The sequence below is a fragment of the Manis javanica genome, chromosome 2, assembly GCF_040802235.1.
Source record: "Manis javanica isolate MJ-LG chromosome 2, MJ_LKY, whole genome shotgun sequence".
In the NCBI taxonomy this organism is placed as follows: domain Eukaryota; kingdom Metazoa; phylum Chordata; class Mammalia; order Pholidota; family Manidae; genus Manis; species Manis javanica.
The window spans coordinates 140,354,554-140,367,966 of NC_133157.1; the positions used below are offsets into that span (position 1 = coordinate 140,354,554).

The 13,413-nt window shown below is 38.2% G+C and overlaps 1 protein-coding gene across 7 annotated transcripts in view; it reads left to right on the plus strand.

The window, feature by feature from the left end:
- The window catches only part of ATP6V1H (ATPase H+ transporting V1 subunit H), a 165,072-nt gene that overhangs the window by 25,814 nt on the left and 125,845 nt on the right, over positions 1-13,413 (plus strand). For 6 of the 7 annotated variants that reach the window (XM_037020810.2, XM_073229513.1, XM_037020805.2 and 3 more), the window contains exons 5-7: positions 7,732-7,845; positions 10,236-10,340; positions 13,357-13,410. In XM_037020810.2, the coding sequence (XP_036876705.1) occupies positions 7,732-7,845; positions 10,236-10,340; positions 13,357-13,410 (273 nt within the window). The remainder of the gene's footprint in view (positions 1-7,731; positions 7,846-10,235; positions 10,341-13,356; positions 13,411-13,413) is intronic. The other variant, XM_073229512.1, reaches the window with a different exon arrangement.

The following is a 13,413-nucleotide window of genomic DNA, read 5'->3' on the forward strand; positions in this document are numbered from 1 at the left end:
CCCCCACATACCCCTTCACAGTCACTGTCCATCTGTGTAGTAAGATGCTGTAAAATCACTACTTGTCTTTGTGTTGCGCAGCCCTCCCTGTGCCCCCCCACGCACTATATATGCTAATTGTAATGCCCTCTTTTCTTTTTCCCCGCACTTATCCCTCCCTTCCCACCCATCATCCCCAGTCCCTTTCCCTTTGGTAACTATTAGTCCATTCTTAGGTTCTGTGATTCTGCTGCTGTTTTGTTCCTTCAGTTTTCCTCTGTTCTTATACTCCACATATGAGTGAAATCATTTGGTACTTGTCCTTCTCCGCCTCGCTTATTTCACTGAGCATAAAACCCTCTAGCTCCATCCATGTTGTTGCGAATGGTAGGATTTGTTTTTTTCTTATGGCTGAATAATATTCCATTGTGTATATGTACCACCTCTTCTTTATCCATTCATCTACTGATGGACATTTAGGTTGCTTCCATATCTTGGCTATTGTAAATAGTGCAGCGATAAACATAGGGGTGCATCTGTCTTTTTCAAACTGGAGTGCTCCATTCTTAGGGTAAATTCCTAGAAGTGGAATTCCTGGGTCAAATGGTATTTCTATTTTGAGCTTTCTGAGGAACCTCCATACTGCTTTCCACAATGGTTGAACTAGTTTACATTCCACCAGCAGTGTAGGAGGGTTCCCCTTTCTCCACAACCTCGCCAACATTTGTTGTTGTTTGTCTTTTCCATGATGGCGATCCTAACTGGTGTGAGGTGGTATCTCATTGTGGTTTTAATTTGCATTTCTCTGATGATTAGCGATGTGGAGCATCTTTTCATGTGCCTGTTGGCCATCTGGATTTCTTCTTTAGAGAACTGTCTATTCAGCTCCTCTGCCCATTTTTTAATTGGATTATTTGCTTTTTGTTTGTTGAGGCATGTGAGCTCTTTATATATTTTGGATGTCAAGCCTTTATTGGATCCGTCATTTATGAATATGTTCTCCCATACTGTGGGATACCTTTTTGTTCTATTGATGGTGTCCTTTGCTGTACAGAAGAATTTTAGCTTGATATAGTCCCACTTGTTCATTTTTGCCTTTGTTTCCCTTGCCCGGGGAGATACTTTCATGAAGAAGTCACTCATGTTTATGTCCATGAGATTTTTGCCTATGTTTTTTTCTAAAAGTTTTATGGTTTCATGACTTACATTCAGGTCTTTGATCTATTTGGAGTTTACTTTTGTGTATGGGATTAGACAGTGATCCAGTTTCATTCTTTTACATGTAGCTGTCCAGGTTTGCCAGCACCATCTGTTAAAGAGACTGTCATTTCCCCATTGTATGTCCATGGCTCCTTTATCGTATATTAATTGACCATATATGTTTGGGTTAATGTCTGGAGTCTCTATTCTGTTCCACTGGTCTGTGGCTCTGTTCTTGTGCCAGTACCAAATTGTCTTGATTACTGTGGCTTTGTAGTAGAGCTTGAAATTGGGGAGTGAGATCCCCCCCCCACTTTATTCTTCCTTCTAAGGATTGCTTTGGCTATTCAGGGTCTTTGATGGTTCCATATCAATTTTTGAACTATTTGTTCCAATTCATTGAAGAATGCTGTTGGTAATTTGATAGGGATTGCATCGAATCTGTATATTGCTTTGGGCAGGATGGCCATTTTGACAATATTAATTCTTCCTAGCCACGAGCATAGGATGAGTTTCCATTTGTTAGTGACCTTTTAATTTCTCTTAAGAGTGTCTTGTAGTTTTCAGGGTATATGTCTTTCACTTCCTTGGTTAGGTTTATTCCTAGGTATTTTATTCTTTTTGATGCTATTGTGAATGGAATTGTTTTCCTGATTTCTCTTTCTATTAGTTCATTGTTAGTGTATAGGAAAGCTACAAATTCCTGTGTGTTAATTTTCTATCCTGCAACTTTGCTGAATTCCAATATCAGTTCTAGTAGTTTTGGAGTAGAGTCTTTAGGGTTTTTTATGTACAATATCATGTCATCTGCAAATAGTGACAGTTTGACTTCTTTACCAATATGGATTCCTTGTATTTCTTTGTTTTGTCTGATTGCCTTGGCTAGGACCTCCAGTACTATGTTGAATAACAGTGGCATCCCTTTCTTGTTCCCGATCTCAGAGGAAAATGTTTCAGCCTCTCGCTGTTCAGTATGATGTTAGCTGTGGGTTTATCATATATGGCCTTTATTATGTTGAGGTACTTGCCCTCTATGCCCATTTTGTTGAGAGTTTTTATCATGAATGGATGTTGAATTTTGTCAAATGCTTTTTCAGCATCTATGGAGATGATCATGTGTTTTTTGTCCTTCTTTTTGTTGATGTGGTTGATGATATTGATGGATTTTCGAATATTGTACCATCCTTGCATCCCTGGGATGAAACCCACTTGGTCATGGTGTATGATCCTCTTGATGCATTTTTGAATTTGGTTTGCTAATATTTTGTTGAGTATTTTTGCATCTAGGTTCATCAGGGATATTGGTCTGTAGTTTTCTTTTTTGGTGGGGTCTTTGCCTGGTTTTGGTATTAGGGTGATGTTGGCTTCATATAATGGGTTTGGGAGTATTCCCTCCTCTTCTGTTTTTTGGAAAACTTTAAGGAAAATGGGTGTTATCTCTTCTCTGTATGTCTGATAAAATTCTGAGGTATATCCATCTGTCCCGGGGGTTCTGTTCTTGGGTAGTTTTTTGATTACCTATTCAATTTCGTTGCTGGTAATTGGTTTGTTTAGATTTTCTGTTTCTTTCTGGGTCAGTCTTGGAAGGTTGTATTTTTCTAAGAAGTTGTCCATTTCTCCTAGGTTTTCCAGCTTGTTAGCATATAGGTTTTCATAGTATTCTCTAATAATTCTTTGTATTTCTGTGGGGTCCGTTGTGATTTTTCCTTTTTCATTTCTGATTCTGTTGATGTGTGTTGACTCTCTTTTTCTCTTAATAAGTCTGGCTAGAGGCTTACCTATTTTGTTTATTTTCTCAAAGAACCAGCTCTTGGTTTCATTGATTTTTTTCTATTGTTTTATTCTTCTCAATTTCATTTATTTCTTCTCTGATCTTTATTATGTCCCTCCGTCTGTTGACCTTAGGCCTCATTTGTTCTTCTTTTTCCAATTTCGATAATTGTGACATTAGACTATTCATTTGGGATTTTTCTTCCTTCTTTAAATATGACTGGATTGCTATATACTTTCTCTTAAGACTGCTTTTGCTGCTTCCCACAGAAGTTGGGGCTTTGTGTTGTTGTTGTCATTTCTTTCCAATTATTTCTTGATCTGTATTTTGATTTGGTCATTGATCCAATGATTATTTAGGAGCATGTTATTAAGCCTCCATGCGTTTGTGAGCCTTTTTGCTTTCTTTGTACAATTCTAGTTTTATACCTTTGTGGTCTGAAAAGTTGGCTGGTAGGATTTAATCTTTTGAAATTTACTGAGGTTCTTTTTGTGGCCTAGTATGTGGTCTATTCTGGAGAATGTTCCATGTTGTTGCTTTTGGATGTAGAGTTCTATAGATGTCTATTAGGTCCATCTGTTCTAGCATGTTGTTCAGGGCCTCTGTGTTCTTACTTATTTTCTGTCTGGTGGATCTGTCCTTTGGAGTGAGTGGTGTGTTAAAATCTCCGAAAATGAATGCATTGCATTCTATTTCCTCCTTTAATTCTGTTAGTATTTGTTTCACATATATTGGTGCTCCTGTATTGGGTGCATATATGTTTATAATGGTTATATCCTCTTGTTGGACTGAGCCCTTTATCATTATGTAATGTCCTTCTTTATCTCTTGTTACTTTGTTTATTTTGAAGTCTATTTTGTCTGATCCTAGTATTGCAACACCTGCTTTTTTCTCTTTGTTGTTTGCATGAAATATCTTTCTCCATCCCTTGACTTAATCTGTGCATGTCTTTGGGTTTGAGGTGAGTCTCTTGTAAGCAGCATATAGATGAATCTTGCTTTTTTATCCATTCTATTACTCTGTGTCTTTTGATTGGTGCATTCAGTCCATTTACATTTAGGGTGTCTATTGAAATATATGTACTTATTGCCTTTGCAGGCTTTAGATTTGTGGTTACCAAAGGTTCAAGGTTAGCTTGTTTACTACCTTAGTGTCTGACCTCACTCGCTTATCGAGCTGTTATAAGCACAGTCTGATGATTGTTTCTTTCCCTTCTTTTTCTCCTCCTCCATTCTTCATATGTTGGGTGTTTTGTTCTTTGCTCTTTTTAGGAGTGCTTTGATCTAGAGCAGTCCCTCTAAGATACCCTGTAGAGGTGGTTTGTGGGAGGAAAATTCCCTCAACTTTTGCTTGTCTGGGAATTGTTTAATCCCTCCTTCATATTTAAATGATAATCGCGCTGAATACAGTATCCTTGGTTCAAAGCCCTTCTGTTTCATTGCATGAAATATACCATGCCATTCTCTTCTGGCCTGTAAGGTTTCTGTTGAGAAGTCTGATGATCGCCTGATGGGTTTTCCTTTGTAGGTGACCTTTTTACTCTCGCTGGCTGCCTTTAATACTCTGTCCCTGTCCTTGATCTTTGCCATTTTAATGATTATGTATCTTGCTGTTGACCTCTTTGAATCCTGTCTCTCAGGAGTTCTGCGTGCCTCCTTAGTCTAAGCAACTATTTCCTCCCCCAGTTTGGGGAAGTTCTCAGCAATTATTTCTTCAAAGACATTTTCTATCCCTTTTTCTCTCTCTTCTTCCTCTGATACCCCTAGTTCCTTTTGGATTGGTCACACAGTTCTCTTAATATTGTTTCATTCTTGGAGATCCTTTTATATCTCTCTGCATGAGCTTCTATGCATTCCTGTTCTCTGGTTTCTATTCCATCAATGGCCTCTTGCATCTTATCTATTTTGCTTATAAATACATCCAGAGTTTGTTTCACTTCTGTAATCTTCCTCCAGACATCTGTGATCTCCCTCCGGACGTCTGTAATCTCCCACCGGACTTCATCCCTTAGCTCTTGCATATTTCTCTGCAGCTCTGTCAGCATGTTTATGATGTTTATTTTGAATTCTTTTTCAGGGAGACTTGTTAGGTCTGCCTCTGCAGATCCTTTCTCAGGTGCAACTGTCTTGGACTGGACCATATTTTTTTGCCTTTTCATGGTGATAGCAGTGGCTGTGGGCAGGTTGCGGGTGTGTCAGCTGGGAGAAGAAAGTCCTTTCTTGATTGCTGGATGCCTTGCCCTTCTCCGCTGCCTGTGATGGTTACCCGCACTCCTGGAGCAGCCACCGGGTTAGTCCCCTAAACTACTGTGGGCGGGGTGTCCGATAGAGCAGCGTGGGGCCCTGCGGGGAGTGGCAGGCACACCAGGTGTGCTCCTCCATGCTAGTGGCGACCCTGCCGGGCAGCTGTGTGGCAACAGCGGCCTTTGGATCTCTCCCGGGTGGCTGTACCTTGGGCTGGGTTTCCGGTCGGCTGCTGGGAGCGCGCCTGCTCCCTCTGGCTCCGCTGTAGGTGTGCGCGGGGGTCTTCTGCGCAGGCTTCTACTGGGCTCCTCTGGCTTCACTGCCACCAGTGTGCACGAGCCGCGCCCAGGCTATTCAGTTGCACCACTGTGGGCTATCACAACCCTCTCCTGTGGCACACAGATCTGCTCTCAGTCCCTTCCATTGCTGCTGTTCCCGGCGCGCGCTGCCACTCTTCTGCTACAGGGCCGGTGTTTCAGGGTCCGCGCTAGTTGGAGGAATGACTGGCAGGCTGCTTAGAGCCGTGAGAGGCTTCACTGCCTTCCCTGGGGTTTAGGGCGCCTAAGTTTCCCCGGTATTTCCAGCTGCCGGGACAACTTCATCCAGCTGTGGGGTCCCTGTCTCTTTAAGACTTGCAGAAAGCACTTGCTTTTCTTTTGTCTCAGGGGCGCCGGTTGCGGGGACCTGACCACAGGTTTTGCTTTTCCGTTTCTCTAATATCCAGCACCCCATGCACCTTGTGTCTGCGTTCCGGGTGTGGATTTCTAGAGCTGGTTGTTTAGCAGTCCTGGGCTTTCACTCCCTCCCCATTCTGACTCCTTTCTTCCTGCCAGGTTTTGGGGTGGGAGCGTTTGGGTCCTGCCTGGCCGCGGCTTGTATCTTACCCCCTTCGTGTGATGTTGAGTTCTCACAGATGTAGAAGTATCCTGGCTGTTGTAGTGCATCCACTGGTGTCTTAGGAATAGTTGTATTTATTGTATTTTCATAAATATATATGTTTTGGGGAGAAGATTTCCTCTGAACTACTCATGCCATCATCTTCCCGTGATCCCTCCAGATACATAGTTTTAATTGTGCTTCTTAACCTGTGTTTATGAAGGATGTGTGGAGGGATTTAGACTCTGGTAGTAGACATTGTCCTCAGCTACTGATTGAATGTGTTTTAACAATCTGTTTTATTGGTAAAATTTTAGGTACACTGAGAAATTTACACACACCTCTATCATTTGATTGCATGTACTATTAAAAAAATATTACAGTTACATTTTTTTTCCTGTTATTAATCCAGTAATTTCATTTTTAACACTTCTGAGTAGAGTACTTTTGGACTGAATTGCTTATTTTCCCTCATGTGTTAGTTTTTAATACATCATTTTGAAGATTAAAATATTTTTTGTACTTGGATATCAAGAGACATTGCTAGTTACCTCTGAGAAAAAGGCATGTTCTCTTAAAGTTGTAATTTGCATGCCTAAAGCAATAATGATAGCTTGGAGGTATAATTTTAAAGCAGGAATTGAAACCACAAAGGAGTAGTTAGGAAAGATGGGTCTTAAAATACATACAATAGTTTCTCCTCTTTCTGTCCGTAGGGTACTTTGTTCATTTAAGTGTACAATGAGGATTACAATTTTAGCTTTGGAAATAATCCACCAGTGGAATTAATGATTTTGAATCTTTTGATAAAGTCACTATCATAACAATTTAAATTGTTATTTTAAACTGTCATGATTCATTACTTAAGGAGATGGTAATTTGTTCCTCAAACAGTATCTTTTAGCACAGGCCAAAATTAAAACCAGTGTATTTAAAAAGTATTAAATGTTGATATGAAAAATTATTCTTTATGTTGTGCTTTTGCCAAATATTGCTGTTTACACTTAGTGAACCAGAGAGTGGATTTCAGTGAGTGATATGCAGAGAAATTTTAGGTGAGAGGTAGAGTTTATATGATTTCAACTAAGAATTATTTTTCAAATAGTGTATCCACTTGCTGGTGTGATATGCTTTTTTTTTTTTTTCTGTCTTTGCCCTGATTTTTCTATAATCATATGTTAGGAATAACCTTGAACATTTGATATTTTTTTAATTCCCTGTTTTCCCTTGCCTTCTTGGAAGTAGGTTGAGGTGCTTCCTGCTCATGCTTCCATCTTGAGCTAATCTGTGGTCTTACAGCCCCCTTCCGATTTTGTTTGTGTGGAAGCAAGTTAGAGGAGGTTAGGCAGTGTCAGGAAGGGCAGGCAATTCAGAGGTGCAGTGTAACTGTCTATACCTTGTAGGGCTGGATTGTGTTATCCTGGCTCACCTGATTTAAAATAATAGTGATTAAAGGTGATTTTATTTAAAAAAGTATCTATTCTGCTCCCTTTGCCACCCCTTGCCCCATAATCATAATTGGGAGACAGATCTTATACACACAGGTAAAAGGAAACACACTGATGAATGAACTGAAAGTGAAAGGTTGAGAAGCAGAACACAATTGTACATTCTTTGGGAAAATGCATTCTGATTAGTGATATGATTTCTTTTCTTTTTTAGGAAAATCACCAGCGTGTGAGCATTTTCTTTGACTATGCTAAACGTAGCAAGAACAGTGCCTGGTCCTACTTTCTGCCAATGTTGAATCGCCAGGATTTCTTTACTGTACATATGGTAAATTTTGAATTGATCAAATTTCTGATTTAGGGAAGAAACGCATCTGGCCCCTTTAGGATTTGGCAACCTCCAGGTTCCCAGAAGAGTAACTGCTGTGCTGTTGACTTTTCAAAGAGGTGTTTCCCTATTGGTGGTTATTAATGTGGAGATATGGGAAAGGCAGAGGAGATAGGATTGCTCTGAGATAGTTAAAGTTGTGTGGTATGTCCCATTAGTTCTTTAACTTAAAAGCCTTTAGTAAAATAAGCAAATAGCTTTAGATAGTCTGGGACAGGATTAACTGCATTTTACTATAGAATTAAATTTTACTTTGAAGCAACCACTATGTTTAATTTTTACTTTAGTTAAGTAATTATTATTGCTTTTTAATATCTTAAACTGTTATTTTAAACTTGACTTAAAGGCTATCTTTGGAAGCCTTAATTAACACTGCAAAATCTTTTATGGAGAATGTATGAAAGGAGGGTTGAGGGAATAAATATTTGTGCAGCCTTTTATATTCCCAGTGTGGAGTGAGCTGCAGTGGGGTGCTCCTGAAGCTGCTCATTTCAGTAGAGTCTTTACATTTTTCAAATCAAGAACTACTGTTAGTGAAACATTTCTGATTATGTGTGTTCTTCCTCTCTCCATATATGTCTCTATCCATTTATGTACTAGTGTATTCATGTATTGTATATCTTACAAAACATTTATAAAAAGGAGGACTCATGAAATAGACTATAAGGAATTTCTTTTTATAGAAGTATTGTTGATACACAACCTTATGTTGGTTTGAAATATACAACACAGTGGTTCAGTAGTTACCCATATAATTAAATCTTCTGAGGAACACTTTTTAAAAAACCAGTAATGTATTTTTTTCTTTCAAATTGTAGAGGCTTGTTTTTACTGTCTGGATACATGTTTTTTTCTCTTTTGATAGTCTTATAGTAAAATCTATTAAAGACCAAATTATTAAAGACCAAATATACAGTTAGGGTAAGGTTCATCATTACTAATTATGCAGCCAAATCCATGTTTTCTTTATGACTTCGATTATTTTTGGCTAATCTTTTACATTTTGTGGGTCAGTCTGTCATTGGTTTGCCATGTGCTGATGAAGAGCCTCTGCTAGGAGTAGACACATGAAGTCTCTTTTTCCTTTGTCATTTCCATTTTGCTTGTATTTCTGTGGCTATAATTTTCAATTCCAGTTTCCTTACAGGAATCCTGATCTACTTTGTGAAAGTTAGATCAGTTTAAACTAGATAATATATGTATAAATTCCCTTAGCTAAGCACAAGAAAACTTCCATTTGTTGCAACTCAGTGAATGAGTCAAGGCGCTGATGTTAGCCTTCCATGGTGTAGAATTCCCAATATGCCAGGACATTGGAATGCCTGTTGGACTGACCTTAAAAGCATGTCTCTGTCGCCAGGCTCAGCTGTATCTAAGCATATGAACAAACGTCAGTCTATCAGCAGAGAAATTATTGTGGGTTATCTAACTTCAACCATCTGTTCTCTACTAGGATTGAGTATTGCTGAATAATTGGAGTTTGGATAGAGTGACTTTCAAAAAGTACTAATATTAGATTGGGACATAGTGGAGACATAGTATTTTATACTGCCTATTTTTTTTTGTGTGTGTATATGTGTATTTTTTCTAGATTTGAGGTATAATAGACATAAAACTAAGATATTTAAAGTACATGATTTGATATACATCTGTTTATACTGCCTATCTAATTAAAAATTATGATGAGTTTTGTAGTCTAACAAACTTGAGAAATCATTGAATTAGAAAAGGGTATTTGTTTATATCAAGAGAGATGATTATTTAATATGCAGGATATATTTTATAGCAAATAAAGATTTTTAAGTGTGAGAACTCACAAGGGGCTTAGAATGAATGAGACAGTGACAGGCAGTTTGCCATAGGGATTGTTCAGAACTCTGCCAAGTGATTTGGTGAACATCTGCCTCTAAGGAAGATTTTTCAATGTTAACATTCACAAATTCATTAAAAGTACCATTCAGTGCCTTCCCTCCCCCAAAAAAACCCAAACAGATTTTTCTATTCTTTTGATTTTGGCTGTTTTACAATGAATTTTACTTTTGAAACTCAGAATAATACAGTGGATATCATGAAATTCCTAAACTACAACTAATTTTGGTTTGGTTTAATGGATATATTTAAAAATACATTTTGACTATGTTTCAAAGTATATTTTTAAAAATGAAAACTAAGCCGCTATTTTTGGAAGAGTTAACTATTAAGAAAATCATGCAGCAAAATCAACAGAATTTAAATTTTAAATCATGCAGCAAAAATAGACCTTGTTTTTAAGGTATACGAACTGATTTTTAGAATCAATATAGCAATCAAAAGTATTTCTTATTTTTCAGGCAGCAAGAATTATTGCCAAGTTAGCAGCTTGGGGAAAAGAATTGATGGAAGGTAGTGACTTAAATTACTATTTCAACTGGATAAAAACTCAGCTGAGTTCACAGGTAAGAAACATTTCCTTTAGTATCTTTGAAAAGAATATAACATTCTGACACTATTTATAGTGATTATGTGAAATTCATTGTACAACAAGTTATGATAAAATAATGCCATTTTGAACTTAATAAGTAAGCCAGACTACTACTTTTTCTTTCTTTGGCTTGACTCAAACTTCTGTTTTTTCCGTCATTTGGGACTTTCCATTCATTCTTTCCAGTGGGCCGGGACTGTCTGCCTTCTAGCTGGCTGCCGAGAGCGCACAGCTGGAGAACTGAACGCACTCACACAGTTCCAAAGAGCATAACATAAGGCTGACCATGTAAGGCTTATAAGAAAGGAGAAGAAACAGTGCTGCAGGAGAGAGAGTGCAGGCAGGCTTCGGGCTGAGAGACTCACAGGCATGGCTCCCACGTCTGCCTCAGGACCCTGAACCACCAAGGTCTGTGTGAGAAATCTTGGTTTTGGGAGAGCTCTCCAAATGTCTCTGGTGGGATCTTTTATGTCCTCTGGTCATGTAACCAGGCCAAGCTGTCACCAGTTACACCAGTAGACAGACTAGTTCTGGGTGTCACCAGGGAGTTTCAAACTGTCGACAGAAACACTATAGATCATTAATTTATCTACTTAGCCTAGTCTTGGCCAACTGTCCATAGCAGGCTTGTAGGTGCCCCAGGGTAAGCCCAGAGCTCCTGGGTCCAGCTGCAAGGTAGTTAGTTGTCTCACACAGTGGCAGCTCCACAGGATTTCACTGCATCACTGTGGGATGGAGCATTTAGGCCTAAGGTTAAGCGTGAGGCCTGCTTGTTGGTGGTCTGGGTGCTTTCAGGTCTCTCTCTAGGTCTACTCCATAGAGGGAAACAGCTTGCTAATTTCATGGTGGGGAAATTGACATGTTCTCAGTTTTTGTCTTTGTGGTTTCCTAGAACAGGGAAAGACAGGACACTTATGATGGCTCCGTGGAACGTTTCTTTTAGGCTTCCAGTGATTGACTATTAGGTGGTAAGGGGACACTTGGTGTAATGGTCCTCAGAAAAAGGACTGAAATGAACATGGGTTGGGGAGAAGTATTCTGGGGAGGAAAAGGTAGAAGAGAATGAGATTTTGGTGTGGGGATGGGAGACATGGAGGAATTGGGAGCAGGAGAAGTAATACTGGTATTTACTGTGTTGTTAGTGTTAGATTACACATAAATGTCTATTTTAAATATTTTTTGAAAGTTGTAATTTAGATTTTGGGTGACATTATTTTAATTGATTTTAATTTGAGGTTTAAGAGAGACATGACATTTTGCTTGAATTTATTTTTTTGTCTGATTTCCTGCCTTTTTTGGGGGGGGGGAGCCTAATTGCCTTTAATGTTTGATGGGGATGTTTTGGAGTGTTTTGAACAAAATCAAGTATTCTTTGGTCAACAGCATAAATTTTAACACCTTTTGGCTTAGTTTTTAACGGTATTTTTGCAAGATCCACAAATGTGCAGATTTTACTGAGTTTGTGAGGTTATTTCAAAAACGAGGTATTTTAAACATGAAAAATAGGTGGGTGAAGATGAGATTTTAAATTTGTAAGTGCGTATTATTTGGGATCAAAATGCTTAGTTAAATCAAGTAACTCCAGGCCCCTCCACCACCCTTCTTTTCTTTTTTGAAATTAGTTCTTCCTTCTGCTTTAAGTGTTAGCTTTATGGTTTAGTGGTAATGAGGCTCTGTTGTAACTGAATCCATAAAATGAAAATTGGTAGGAAAGAATGTATATCATAGTTTGCTACTAACATTTTGGGTTGTTTCATCTTAGACTGCTCATCACAGATGATTTATTGCTTTTGGAATGATGAGCTCTGGTTGAAACCATGTGCAACGCTTGGGGAAAATCTCTGTCATCGCTAGTGGAAGCAAATGTTTCAGTGTCCAAAACAGTTTTCATTAGAGTTGAGCTTACTGGTATTAGATAACCATTCTTACAGACCCTTTCTGTAACTGTCTAGTGCATTCTTTTCTCACCAAGTCTTTGGCTTTGTTCAGTTTTGGTGTGGCATTCCTCCTTTGCAAGTTCTGCAGCAGGGTGTCTTCATGGTGCCCAGGCGCATGTGTCTGGTCACTGCTTCTGCTGGGCTCGGGGTTGCACCATCTCTCTTGCTGTTGGCAGATGCATCTTCCATAGCCTTTTATCAGGATTAAATTACAGACTTGTTTAAAGAATCAAACAGGATAATTTGGGATTTTATTTGCTACTTTGCTTAAATGTCATGTGATAGTTATTTAATCTGAAAGATCTCTTCTCTCAAGTGTTTTCTTCATAAAAAGGATCACATTCATGATTCTAATAGAAATAAACTTTCAAAAGTCCAAATTAGTAGAAAGTTTGGATATTTTATTCTTTGACTCTATAGTAACTTTTTAGGGGGTAGCATTGTGTGTGGTTATGGGGGCTCATGCCTGGCACTCAGTAGATAATGATTATTGAATAAAAAAAAATAAAAATTTCCTTGCAGAAATTCATTACCGCTTTTCTCCTGTAATTCAACCTTTGACTTTTTACCTTGAATTTCTTTGGTTATTTCTATATAGCATGTGAGATTTTGATTTTGATTCTAACTTGTTAGCATTGCTGTGGATATCCTAATTTAAGCTCCATGTTGTATTTCCCCATTATTACGCACCTGTTTTGAAAGCTTTGCCACAGAATGTAATGTAGACCAGCTAAGACAGTCATCTTATCAGAAAAACAAATAAGTAGATCCTGAGACTTGGAAATTTGCAATAGCTTCACTTATAAAATTTAGCTGGAGCTCAGTATTCAATTTACTGTTCAATTTTAAATAATTTATTAAGTTATAATCTGTAATAGTGTAATACCCTTTAGAATATTTCATATCATCCCCATGCTTTTTATTAGTTGATGATATTCCATTAAGTAGGATTAGAAAAAAATTATAAACTTTGCTTATCTCCCTTTCATAAGCTGATAAACTAGAATAAAATTAAAAACAAAACTAAGTAATAAGTTATTTATTTCATAATAGAAACTGCGTGGTAGCGGTGTTGCTGTTGAAACAGGAACAGTCTCTTCAAGTGATGTA